General features: G+C 34.7%; 4 protein-coding genes, 1 non-coding gene and 1 pseudogene across 8 annotated transcripts; 3 read left to right on the top strand and 3 right to left on the bottom strand.

Moving 5' to 3' along the window:
- Positions 1 to 25: 25 nt before the first annotated feature.
- On the bottom strand, positions 26 to 97 carry TRNAD-GUC (transfer RNA aspartic acid (anticodon GUC)). Its single transcript has one exon. It is a non-coding gene; the product is annotated as a tRNA-Asp (tRNA).
- A 1,491-nt stretch (positions 98 to 1,588) lies between these two features.
- LOC111284712 (glutathione S-transferase U7-like) lies at positions 1,589 to 2,725 on the top strand. The gene is made up of 2 exons (XM_022873579.2): positions 1,589 to 2,062; positions 2,138 to 2,725. The coding sequence occupies exons 1-2, from the start codon at positions 1,751 to 1,753 to the stop codon at positions 2,492 to 2,494; spliced, it is 669 nt and encodes a 222-aa protein (XP_022729314.1). The 5' UTR covers positions 1,589 to 1,750; the 3' UTR covers positions 2,495 to 2,725.
- Positions 2,726 to 3,053: 328 nt separating this feature from the next.
- Positions 3,054 to 4,094, top strand: LOC111284713 (glutathione S-transferase U7-like; annotated as a pseudogene). The gene is made up of 2 exons (XR_016342647.1): positions 3,054 to 3,533; positions 3,612 to 4,094. The product of XR_016342647.1 is annotated as a glutathione S-transferase U7-like (transcript).
- Positions 4,067 to 7,440, bottom strand: LOC111284710 (cation/H(+) antiporter 2-like). Of its 3 annotated transcripts, none has more exons than XM_022873574.2 (4): positions 6,852 to 7,440; positions 5,759 to 6,745; positions 4,744 to 5,681; positions 4,067 to 4,636 (listed from the first exon to the last, which is right to left on the bottom strand). In XM_022873574.2, the coding sequence occupies exons 1-4, from the start codon at positions 7,005 to 7,007 to the stop codon at positions 4,351 to 4,353; spliced, it is 2,367 nt and encodes a 788-aa protein (XP_022729309.2). In that variant the 5' UTR covers positions 7,008 to 7,440; the 3' UTR covers positions 4,067 to 4,350. The 3 variants fall into 3 exon arrangements, with proteins under 3 accessions (XP_022729309.2, XP_022729311.2, XP_089617836.1); XM_022873576.2 differs by having other exon boundaries at positions 4,744 to 5,648; XM_089761710.1 differs by having other exon boundaries at positions 5,759 to 6,987.
- A 129-nt stretch (positions 7,441 to 7,569) lies between these two features.
- On the bottom strand, positions 7,570 to 10,339 carry LOC111284714 (ARM repeat superfamily protein). The gene is made up of 7 exons (XM_022873582.2): positions 9,983 to 10,339; positions 9,804 to 9,840; positions 9,361 to 9,434; positions 9,166 to 9,259; positions 8,994 to 9,076; positions 8,457 to 8,634; positions 7,570 to 7,981 (listed from the first exon to the last, which is right to left on the bottom strand). Exons 1-6 carry the CDS (start codon positions 10,052 to 10,054, stop codon positions 8,458 to 8,460), a joined length of 537 nt encoding a protein of 178 aa, XP_022729317.1. The 5' UTR covers positions 10,055 to 10,339; the 3' UTR covers positions 7,570 to 7,981; position 8,457.
- A 445-nt stretch (positions 10,340 to 10,784) lies between these two features.
- LOC111286454 (glutathione S-transferase U7-like) lies at positions 10,785 to 11,980 on the top strand. Its single transcript, XM_022876425.2, has 2 exons — positions 10,785 to 11,467; positions 11,535 to 11,980. The coding sequence occupies exons 1-2, from the start codon at positions 11,156 to 11,158 to the stop codon at positions 11,907 to 11,909; spliced, it is 687 nt and encodes a 228-aa protein (XP_022732160.1). The 5' UTR covers positions 10,785 to 11,155; the 3' UTR covers positions 11,910 to 11,980.
- Positions 11,981 to 12,079: the final 99 nt, after the last annotated feature.

Here is a 12,079-nt window from a genome sequence, read left to right as displayed (position 1 = left end):
TAAAAAACAAAGATATAATAAAAACCGCCGTTGCCGGGGATCGAACCCGGGTCGCCCGCGTGACAGGCGGGAATACTCACCACTATACTACAACGACTTGGTTGAAAGGTTAAAGCAAATAATACTACATAACTGTTTGTTGTTATTCGTAAAAACGTTATTCAACATGATCACCTTTGAAGGAGTGTCTTCAACATTTGTCAGCGGTACTAATTAAAAATACTACTGAACATTTGATTACTTGGTTTATAGGTCATGATTCTTAGTACAAGCTAAGCTATAATATGTTAGAACAAACTTTTAAAAATATGAAATTACTGCTTTGATAAATTTGAAATTTGGAGAAAAAGTTTTAAAACGTATAAGAATGTAATTTTTTTAAAATTTTATTTATTTTTATTGTATTATTTATTTAATAAGTGTGTAAAAATGTTACAAGTGATAAATTTTAAGAATATAATGAAATTTACTAATTAATTATATTTTAAATTGATAAAATTAATTCACTAAATAATCATTGACATATTACAAGATTATCGAATTTTTATAAAAAAAATTTTGTAATAAAATTTTAAAAAAAGTTTATGAAGTTTATTGAAGAAGGAAAAGTTTTGAAATTATTTTTTTATTTTTTTAGAAAACCAAAGGAGCTTATATAAACAATTAAGTGCCCTTTTATTTTACAAATATAATTATTTATTTTAAATAAGTAAAAGTTGTTTATTTTTTAACAATCATAACTATCAATTTGAACAGATTCATCTGTTATTTTATACAAACTTAACTAATTATTCTTATTTGTCTATCTATTTTTAGATAAATTTAATTAATCAAATGCTTAAGTAAACTTTAAATTAAAATAAAATAATATTTTATTTATTGTATGTGCCAAGTGTCATTAATTAAAAATTAATAAATATTAATTATTTAATTAATTCAAGACCAACAAAGCTTGAAAATCCAAACTCATAATCCATTAACCATTTAAGTCCAATTATAATAAACTTTTACTCCTTAATTTAAATGATTATCTTATTCGTTTCTTTTTCAATGTAAGACTATTTTCCATCCACTATTTTGAAAATATCTAACATAATCAATAATATTATTTAAGGATAGCAAGTATGCATATCAGATCAAATATTGATCACAATCATTTCATCGATTGTTAATTAATTTAGAAGACAAAATTCATAACATAATTGAAAGACTAAAACCATGGTGTTATAAGTTGTATCTCTAAACACAAATTAAATTAAGTTTCTTTTAAAAATGACCCTTTCATTCATTTTGTGAGGGCATTTAAAATTTTAAATTTCAACACACGTTGAAAATTGAGAGCAAAGAAGTCAGCATCAGTCTCCAATCAACTAATCAGTGCCAATGAACCGTTACCACCATCCTTATTTTGTGCCGTAAATCATGGAGATATAGACTTGGTAGATATACAAATATAGATTCTTCTAGCTAATCCAAAACTAGAGCATACAAATCGTGCTATTAATCTTTATTTTGTCTTTCAATGTCATCCACTTAGACTGCATTGTGCAATTCAAGGGGCTGAGATTCTAGTGGTTTAACTGTGAGATTTTTTGATGGCTGAGATTCATACAATGATCTCTTCATGTTACAGGAATGTTGGAATTGTATCAGCTATAAAAGAGAACCAATTTTAACAGGGAATAAGGCAAAAGAAGCAGTGAAGTAGTGAATTATTTTTAGTTAATTTCACTTCAAACTGTACCAAACTATGGCTGATGAAGTGAAGCTATTTGGCATGTGGGCAAGCCCTTATAGTATCAGGGTTGAACTAGCCCTGAAACTTAAGGGAATACCATACGAATACATGGAAGAAGACCTATCCAACAAGAGTTCGTTGCTTCTCAAGTATAATCCTGTTCATAAAAAAATTCCTGTTCTTGTTCATAATGAAAAGCCAATTGCAGAATCATTAGTCATTCTTGAGTACATCGACGAGACCTGGAGAAACAATCCTGTTTTACCTCAGGATCCTTATGACAGAGCCATGGCTCGCTTCTGGGCTAAGTTTATAGACGAAAAGGTATAGTCAACTCAACCTTCTGTTATTCTCTTTTGAAAATGAATATAATCTGTTTCCGGGGTCCTTTCTTTGCAGCTTTTGGTTACAACAAGGAAGGTCAGTTTTACCGCAGGGAAGGAACAAGAGCAGGCTATTGAAGAAATAACTGAGCAGCTGAAACAGCTAGAGAATGAGCTCCAAGGGAAGGAATTTTTTTCAGGTCATAGTATTGGATACCTGGATATTGTTGCCAATGTTTTGGTATCCTGGTTTGGAAACGTGCAAGAGGCTTTGGGAGTTGATATGTTCACAGAAGAGAAATTTCCGATTTTATTTGATTGGATTGGAAAGGTGGTTAAAATTGATATTGTCAATGAATGCCGGATCCCAAAAGAGAAACATCTTGATTATATCAGAAGCCGCCTGGAAGCCTTGAAGTCTGCATCCAAGTAAAAGCCTTCCGAATGACCCTATCATATGGTATATTCTGCTATAGAAGAGAATAATAACTTTTGTATAAGTGAAAATTTATGTACCTCTGGAAAGTGCAGCTGCAGATAAAATTTGCTGATGAACAAACAAGTGCTGCAAAAGAAAAATCTACATCTATAAAACTATATTTATTCAGGGGTAGATTTGAAGCTAAATGTTCTGAATGAATTTTCATAATTTTAGATCTCCTAATATTTTGTTATAACTCCCACAATTGCATAAGGAATGCTGTATTTTTGCGATATAATTATAACAAAGAGTCATCTGTGTCAACAAGATTAAAACGTTTACATATGTACACAAACAGTTACTTTCATGCGTCCAATTTTCTAGTTAATAGCAAATTCATGGGCATGTTGATTGAGAATAAACGTATACACAAATGGTGTCACCTAGAAAGTATCGAAAGCAGTATGGTAACGACAAATCAAAAAAACTATATCGTATTGGTATCATCTATATGTGTCATTAACTTTGTTACCGTCTGGCTATTCTTGGATGATTGTTAGGTAGTATCTTGTGCAGTCCTAGGTATTGAAAAGTCCAATTTTTGGATGGATGAGGTTTGGAATCATTCAAGGATCGATTTATGCTAAAGGAATATTGAGCTATAAGAGGAACCATGTTAACTGGAAGATGAAGGAAAAGAGTAAACCATTTATCCCATAGCCCTTCAAAACCGCAAAAAACTATGGCCGAAGTGAAGCTATTTGGCTTTTGGGCAAGCCCTTTCTCCCGCAGAGTTGAACTAGCCCTGAAACTCAAAGGAATATCCTATGAATACATTGAAGAAGACCTATCCAATAAGAGTCCTTCAGTTCTTAAGTATAATCCCATCCATAAGAAGGTCCCTATTCTTGTGCACAAGGAAAAACCGCTAGCAGAATCATTAGTAATTCTTGAGTACCTTGACGAGACCTGGAAAAGCAATCCTATTTTGCCTCAAGATCCCTACGAAAGAGCCACGGCTCGCTTCTGGGGTAAATTCATAGACGAAATGGTATACTAAATTCAACCCTTCTGTCATTCTTTTTTGAACAATCAGTTTACCATGATGATGCCACTTTTCTGTTTGCAGCTCTTGCCAACAGCAACGAGGGCTAATCGTAGCACAGGGAAGGAACAAGAGCAGGCTAAAGAAGAAGTTCATCAGCAGCTGAAAATTCTGGAGGATGAGCTCAAGGGGAAGGAATTTTTTTCAGGTCAGAGAATTGGGTACCTGGATATTGTTGCAAATATTTTATTCTGGTTTGAATATCCAGAAGAGGTTACGGTAGGAAAAGTACTAACTCCAGAGAAATTTCCAATTATCTATGAATGGATTCAAAAGCTCAAAAAAGTTGATGTTGTCAATGAATGCCGGGTCCAAAAAGAGAAATATCAAGATTTTATTAAATCTATCTCCGTCGTGAAGCCTTAAATTCTGCTTCCAACTAAAGTCCTGTTGAAACTCCTCTACTACAACAAAGATTATGTGCTTTGAACTTCTGTTTATGATGTATTCCATAAACTTGTTGAGGATAACGTATAACATAGATAAATAAAAGCTCATTTAATTGAACTGAGACTAGTGTACCGTTTGAAAGGTTCTGCTGCAGAGAGATTTGCTGAGAGCAGAAGATTTCTTTGTTTGTAGTTATATAGGTATATTTTTCATGGATAGAAAGTGAATCTAAAGAACTATGTAAGATGTTCTGCATGAATTTCAGGATTCCGCATCTTCCAATATGTTCTATAACTCTCACCACTGCATTTGAACTAAACTGGCACTGGGAACTACTACAGTTTTCATGACTAACCTTGAAATACAATTACATTCAATAGTCGCCTCTAAAGCTATTATCAGTGGTATGCTGATGTTTTTGAATAACTAGAATTGAAGCATTGGTGTTGAAATCTGAAGAAGCCAAAAAATCCCCTACTGTCCCGAGCTCCGGACACTCCTCCCAGTCACTCAAAGTTGTTATTGATGAATGCCGTTGTCCACCCCTTCCTACCATAAATAATGAATACGAGTCCCTTAATTCTCTCAAAGCTGTCACGGTTTCTGCCCCACTGCTAACATGCTTCTCCGTGTAATTAGCTTGACCTGAAGTAATATACCTAATTATGGAACAAAAAACAAAAAGATTGCAATGTCAAATTTGTCCCTCAAATAATCATGGAGGGGGAACAAGAGGAACTGAAAATTTTTATTAATGTAAGGCTACCTGTTGTAGAACTCCACCAGAGAGGTATTGTCTATCACATGCTCAGTACCATTAGTTGGTTCAGCCAACATAACCTCATTGTCCTGGTTATGATTTCTTGAAATCTGTTCACTCACTTGGAGGAATCTGATGAGTGTCAACTTAACTTGAGGATGACTGCTGATCCATTTAGAACATGCCAATGCCTCTCGATCATCGGGGCCTCCAAAGAACAAAATTGCTATATGTTGCACTGAGTTAGAGCAATGTGGTTGCTGGAATCCGGTTACTGTTCGGTCCACTAGGATCCCTAGTGAGCACGGAGCATGGCGAAGAACCCTCTGGTTAGTTGTCCTAATTCCCTCCTTGTCAATCTCCATGTTTCCATCAATGCGTTGATGCTTGTGAAATGGGAGGAATATAATAGATATACGCCTGTCCTCAGCACCAGTACACACATCCTCATACAAGGTTGCAGAAGATGATACAACCTTAACAATGTTGATCAAAATTTTTGTCTCAGATGTAAAGACGTCCACAGCATCATTTATCTCAACAACATCATCTCCACCATAGTCATCTTCGTCACTGTACTGATCACCCTCGGCAAGTTGGTGGTATAACAAATTGGTTTTACGTTTCTCAGGGAGTTCAACCAGGTGCATCAAGTAAGGGGTGACTATTGCTCTTTTTGATCCACTCAAAGCTGAAATTAGCCCGAGAGCTCCTAAGGAATGCCTTGGGAAATACACGCAAGCCAGAATTCGGAGTTCAGACTCCAGATCATGCAATTCAAGTGAGGTTTGTTTGTGAGCTAAGGATTTTTCTTCTCGTTTTACTGTAAAAGCAACTATGATCCCTGCAATAATTGTGTCGAACACCACTATGGACAAGAGCACACTTCGGACACCTGGATTCCACCATAACTGCAGCAATAGTGAAGAAAACAGACAATAAGCCTACCAAAATGCAACAAATTAGTTATTTCTTTTGAGAGTTCAAGCTATAGTCATATCATCAGGTAAAGGAAGTTTACCACGGAGTTTGGTGGTACATTGATAAGTTGAAGATCAAAATGGCCTTTCAAGCTGAGTATCAAAGCGAACATGACTCCTTCATTCAGTGGGATCTTCAAGTAATGGCAAGCTGCCAAGGTGCTAACAAGTTTGCCCCCAAAGTTCAATAGGATCATAACAACAATTGTAACGATGGTAGGAATACTCTTCAAATAATTTATATCAAACTGAAACCCAATATATCCGAAATAAATTGGAAGTAAGAAGTTGTGAACAGGGTAACTGAGTTTGGACAAAAGTGTCCTGCATGTTTTTCCTTTTCTAGGAAACATCAAGCCAACTAAAAAACAAGACAATGTGCTGCTATATCCGCATGATTCAATAACAAATGACAACACCAGAATCAGGAAAAAAATAAATGAAACATACGCGTTGCTCACATATTTGCTTTCCCTGTCTGACTTGTTAATCCATCTGGCCAAGTGCCGGTTTAAAGTAATAAGTGATCCGGTAAGAAGAAATGAAAGAAATAAGTATGAAAAACTTTCCCATGAACTGACAGCGTAAAGCAGAGAAGCTATGAGAACACATGACATTTCATTGACCAAAGAAGTAGTTGCCGCCAATCTTCCTACATCTGAAGTGTCGAGTTTCAAATCTGCCACTAATCGAATTACAACAGGAGACGCTGAGTTTGCTAAGATCATCATGACAACGATTGCAAATTCTACCTTTTTGTCAGGGATTTTCAGTAGTTTGATGAAAAGTGGGGACAAAGCTGCTCCAAGGATGCAATTTAAGATAAAACCACTATAAGCAATAATGCTTGCTACAGACAAGTTGCGGTTTGAAAAAGATATATCCGTCTCCAAACCGATCAAGAACATAAACATAATCTCAAACAAGTGTGAGAAAAACTGATAGTAACCAGCGGAAGTAGGCTGGATGAAGAATTCCCTAATGTCTTCAATACGGGACAGCGACGATGGGCCTAGGACTGCTCCAGCCTGATACATAAGAGATAATAAAACCACATAAAATGTCTAGCTTGAGACATGTTGTAATAACTGAATCCTGCAATTTTTTTTTTCCGGAGGGGTGAAGTTTTCTTACAAGAACTTGTGCAACTGGTCCAGGTTGTCCCACTGGCTTGAGAAGAAGGTGGAAGAAATGGGAAATGGCAAGAATGCAAGATGTTTGCATCAGTGATGTGACCAAAGGGTTGAATGAATAGTTATTAAGGCACCAACGTTTGTGCATGATATCCATGTTGGTTTAAGAATACCAGTAAAGAATAGAATATCAATCAAGTTGAAAGCAGAGAAACATTTAAGGAATGAAAAGAAAGTTAAAAACCAGATTGAAAAGTGTTTTCGAAGTTTAGTCAAAGTGAAACGGTAGAGGTAAGAGAAAATCAGGTTTGACGACCCTTGCTTTTCTCTCTTCCCCTTTATTTCCTTGAAAATCTCTCTCCCACTCTCTTTATCTTTCCCTCCATAACTGCCAGTGGTTTTTTTTTTTTCCTTCTTTTTTTACATTTTAATATTGTTGTGTGTGTGAACATGTTGGATTTGAATCATATTTTCTAATGGAAAAAAACATACACCTTCGAGTGAGTCAATCAAATCAAATGCCTAGTTACGAATGGTTGAAAATGCTAAATGATATGCTTTCATGTATATTCTAGCCATTATTGTTGATAAGTCATGCAAAATATTCCAAATTGCCATTAACAAATTCCGAAATTCTACTGCACGTTAAAATCAAATTAAACCTATTTTTTGTACTAGCAGTTATGAAATTAAGAGTTCAACAATTTACCAACCAAATATAACAAGGGTACACCTTAAATCAAATTTCACAAAATCTTGTAATTGTGGCACCTTTTTAACAAATAATACAAAGGTCAATATTAATTAGTCATTTCTAAAAGTCGAATAATTCTTTGTTTGGTTCTAGTCTTGAAGCAAGGCTTTTTGTGTGTGTGGTATTCAAGCTAAAAAGCCTTACTAATCAAGTCTTTGGATGTCTCGACTAAAAGCTGATAAGCAATCCCAGAAACGCTACACTAAATAGATACATCGTTAGACAGCCTCCTGCTGTTGCTACTTGGAACTTAAGCCAAGGCCTAAACAACTAATTTTGCCATGTTTTGCAGTTACGGCATAACTTCAAGTTGCATGCCTCTTTCCCTATAAACCAGTGCACCAATATCTATCTTCTGCAAGTTCTGCAGCTGTGACCTGCATAGAGAAAACTTATGATTGGTCTTAGATAATTACTTCATTATAAATCCATAACTGAAAAGTATTATTGATGTTATGGCTGCCATTTTGATGTTCTTGCTTTCTTGCCACTTCAAAGAGACAAGTTACAAAATCAGATGTGAATCAGGAAATTCATCATTGGTACAATGCTGCTCATTCCTTTCTGAAACCAAGATTATTTCCAAAAATTTTAAGCCCCCAGAGGATAAATGAAGAAATGATAACAGATGTGATAAAGTTCTTTGAGGTTTAATAAAAGTGTCAGGAACCACAACATAATCCATTGCTATCGGAAATAGTTCAATCAAGTGAAGTAAAAAGTATAAAGGGGAGATAAACCAGAAACCTCCAGTTGCTGTGCACTTAAAAAGTCAGATGGTCAGTAGTCTCTAGTTCACGAAGAAATCAATCACACCATTCAACATTCATAGCTGAAAGGTGGGAGTCATACCTTACTTCTCCTTAGAGACATGCTTGTCCAGAAATGCTTTGGCCAGATTACTGAAGCTTACATTTATAGTTTGAGCTGCAGCATACCTCTCAATGACATCAACCACTTCAGGCTTCAGAATCTCCTCCCTGTTAGACTTGTTACAAAGATAATAAAGGGCCCCCAGAGCATAATTCACCTGACAATCAATTGTCTCTAAGATGTGTATACATGTAACATAGTTAAACACAAGCAGATTTAATATATTGAATTCCCACATTACATCATATAAGGTAAAATAGATGCAGTTCCCTACTATGACCAGGCATCAGGGAGTTCCCTACTCACTTATGTAAAAGTTAGATGCTAGTTCGGTGTGTTATAAGCTAAACTCCCAAGTACCAAGTTCTGTCCTACATATGATCTTTGAGAGGGAGAGAGAGAGAGGTTACATTCAATTGAGTATAATCCATCCCAAGTTCTATCTCTAGGAACTTGAAGCAATTAGAAGGGGGGAAAAAAAAGAAGAAACAACCAAGAATATAAGTTCTCACTCACTGTGTTTCTTACTGGGCTTGATAAACACTGAATGACAAGAGGGATTCCACCACACTGAGTAATAATAGCAGCATTTGCTGGATCTGCAAAGGAAAAAGAAGTACTAATCATGCAAGGGTCAGCATAGAGAAAGAAAACCATAATTTTAGAATTAAAAGCCCATATCACTTACCTACACAAGAATTGCAAACACCTCCGACACCAAATTCCATGAGTTTCTCATTTGATTCTGTTATGCAATCTAGGAAGAGTTCCAACACATTGAGCTGGTTAGAAAGAAATAAGACGTTAATGTGGCAGAAAAGTACATGAAAAACATTATTCAAATTTGAGGACAAATTATTTCACAAAAAATTGGGTTTTGAACCTGGCGCAAAAATGAATAATTATATGAGTCATAAGCAAAGTTTGCCAAGTTTGCAGCAATCTTCTCCTTTGTTTCTGTGGAAACAAGTACCAATCAGTTAAGAAAATTTGAAAACTGACAGAGGTCTTGGTACAATAAAACCAAGTTGGAAGACGCTGAATCAGACAAGTCAGGAATTATTGACATTCTATGCACTTGTACATTCTAAACAAACTATCTAAGCAGCATACAGAAACCAAAAAAAATCAGATTTTGCTTTCACTCATTTCAGAAAAGAAATTAAACCCGAACTCCCCAAGTATGTAACATGACTGAAAAATCTAGTAACATCTCTTACAATAGAGTGAATTAGTCTACACAAAGATTATTAACAAAGGACTTCTCAGATCATTAAAAATATAAGCAATGCAGGAAATAACTTTATTATAAAAGATGCAGCGTACCTTCATCAGTTGTGTTCTGAAACTGACTCACCAGTTCCTAGAGTGAAATGGGTAAACAAGTATTAATGAATTATTCTCCTACATGCTCTTTTAACATGAAATTCTATACCCATAAACCATGGTGTATAAAATACAGATACCCAAAACAAAGTCGGGAAAGAAAAGGGTATAAACATTACCTGAAGATATTGAAGCCTTGAAGTTCCATATTTTCCAGTTCTTTCTGCCTGCCTTTGATCATTGGTAAACATGTGGCCTGCTTATACGAATCTACATACAATGGATTGCAACTTTACATAGAAAAAGGTCAAAGTTGGCCAATTTTTTAACAAGTTGATTTGGAGACGTGGGTAAAAGGGTAAACTCAAAAGGCTCAAAAGATTGAAATTTTGGGGCTTTTTGAGGATGGCTTTGCTGGGTTTTGATTGTCGTAAGATTCCACAAAATTACAAGAAGCGAGATGGGAACGAGAAAAAGAAGGTAGAAGAAAATGCATAAAACAATAATTTTTATTTTTATCCGATGTGGGAATACATAAACCGAGAACAGTAAAGCATAACTAGGGAGTATTATTTAAAAAATAACTTAAGAAGGCATTTTCAATTTTTTTTATTAGTTACTCTCTCCGTGCACTGAAAATATAATCAAATTTATTATTTGAAATAAATATTTATTAAAATAATAAAAATTTATTTTTAATAAAAATAATAATAAATTATTTTAATGTAAAGAGAGTGTATATCAGTAATTATTCATCAATTAATTATTAAAAAAATTAGAAAATTTGAAACAAAAGACTTCTTACATAACCACTAAATATATAAATTATGCTAGTAATTTATAATAAATAAATGTGTGATAAAGATTTCTTAATCCTATTTATAAACTTTAAAATTTTCACTAAGAATATAAACTAAAAAATAATAGTTTATTGTGTTCCTAATAAAATTCCAAAAAAAAAAAGGATATTGAAATTTTATGTAATTATCCCTAAAGTTTGTAACAAAAAGAAATTAATTATTTCTAAAGTTATAATTTTTTTAAGTCAAATTGACTATTTTAGTTTCTTAATTGTACAGATAAAACTTAATTAGATTCATGATAAGCACGACAAGAAACCTAGGAAATTCATGCTAAGGTGTCACCAGGCACTTATTTATCCATAATACAGCTATGAACTATTTGTATTTTGTTCTTTGGTAGGATATGTTATGGACTCATTAGAACAGAAAAAAAAAATTTATAGGTTGCCGACCTTTATTTTATAACCCAATGTTTCCAAGAAATCCTTTCTTAAAATTCAACAATTCCAAACCATTTGCTCCTCATTCCTCCATAAGAGCAGATCTGAAATGGCTGAAGAAGTGAAGTTATTTGGCATGTGGGCAAGTTCTTATAATCTTAGAATTGAACTAGCCCTGAAGCTGAAAGGGATGCCTTATGAATACATTGAAGAAGACCTTTCCAACAAGAGTAACGTGCTTCTACAACTCAATTCTGTCCACGAGAAAATCCCTGTGCTTGTACACAATGGAAAACCAATCATGGAGTCACTTGTTATTCTTGAGTACATAGATGAGACCTGGAAAAATAACCCTCTTTTGCCTCAGGATCCTTATGAAAGAGCCACGGCACGCTTTTGGGCAAAGTTCATAGATGAAAAGGTAGATTGATTTGATTCCGCTGAGTTTCATATTATAATTTCTGATGTGTTTTGTTTCTTGTTTGTAGATCCAGCCAACAGCTAGGAATGTTAACTTGGCTGAAGGGAAGGAACAAGAGGAGGCGGTGGAAGAATGTTGTCAGCAGCTGAAGAGGCTTGAGAATGAGCTCAAAGGGAAGTCTTTCTTTGGAAGTGATACAGTTGGGTACTTGGATATTGCTGCACTTGTTATAGCATTCTGGTTTGAAGTGGTTCGAGAAGTTGTGGGACTAGAGTTGGTCACTGAAGAGAGGTTTCCAATTTTATGCAAATGGATTGGAAAGTTGCAAAATATTGATGCGGTCAATGAATGTGCTGCGGTCAATGAATGCAGACCTCCTAAAGAGGAACATTTCAACAACATTCGAACTCGCTTTGAAGCCGCAAAAGCTGATTCCAAATAAAGACCGAGATGATGATCTGAATCCCATGTTTTGATCTCTTCATTCATCAAATAAATGAGATTGTTTTCCTATATCATAATCTCAACATAATTTGATGAAGATTTGGAAGGATAAAATTCCATATGATCAGAGGGAGTCAATCATATGACACCTTCTTCACTATATTCAAG

This window comes from Durio zibethinus, chromosome 6 (genome assembly GCF_047325235.1).
Source record: "Durio zibethinus cultivar Kanyao isolate XHJ-2024 chromosome 6, ASM4732523v1, whole genome shotgun sequence".
Lineage (NCBI taxonomy): Eukaryota > Viridiplantae > Streptophyta > Magnoliopsida > Malvales > Malvaceae > Durio > Durio zibethinus.
This window is presented reverse-complemented; position numbering and strand designations above follow the sequence as displayed.

Bases quoted from the DNA above. Each gene is read 5' to 3' on its own strand.
- LOC111284712 (XM_022873579.2), top strand. From the start codon at position 1,751: ATGGCTGATGAAGTGAAGCTATTTGGCATGTGGGCAAGCCCTTATAGT. The intron at 2,063-2,137 runs GTATAGTCAACT...CTTTCTTTGCAG, and splicing joins CTAAGTTTATAGACGAAAAG to CTTTTGGTTACAACAAGGAA.
- LOC111284710 (XM_022873574.2), bottom strand. From the start codon at position 7,007: ATGGATATCATGCACAAACGTTGGTGCCTTAATAACTATTCATTCAAC. The intron at 6,746-6,851 runs GTAAGAAAACTT...CTTATGTATCAG, and splicing joins GACCAGTTGCACAAGTTCTT to GCTGGAGCAGTCCTAGGCCC. The intron at 5,682-5,758 runs GTAAACTTCCTT...GCATTTTGGTAG, and splicing joins ATGTACCACCAAACTCCGTG to GCTTATTGTCTGTTTTCTTC.
- LOC111284714 (XM_022873582.2), bottom strand. From the start codon at position 10,054: ATGTTTACCAATGATCAAAGGCAGGCAGAAAGAACTGGAAAATATGGA. The intron at 9,841-9,982 runs GTAATGTTTATA...ATTTCACTCTAG, and splicing joins CAAGGCTTCAATATCTTCAG to GAACTGGTGAGTCAGTTTCA. The intron at 9,435-9,803 runs GTACGCTGCATC...TTGTTTCCACAG, and splicing joins TCAGAACACAACTGATGAAG to AAACAAAGGAGAAGATTGCT.
- LOC111286454 (XM_022876425.2), top strand. From the start codon at position 11,156: ATGGCTGAAGAAGTGAAGTTATTTGGCATGTGGGCAAGTTCTTATAAT. The intron at 11,468-11,534 runs GTAGATTGATTT...TCTTGTTTGTAG, and splicing joins CAAAGTTCATAGATGAAAAG to ATCCAGCCAACAGCTAGGAA.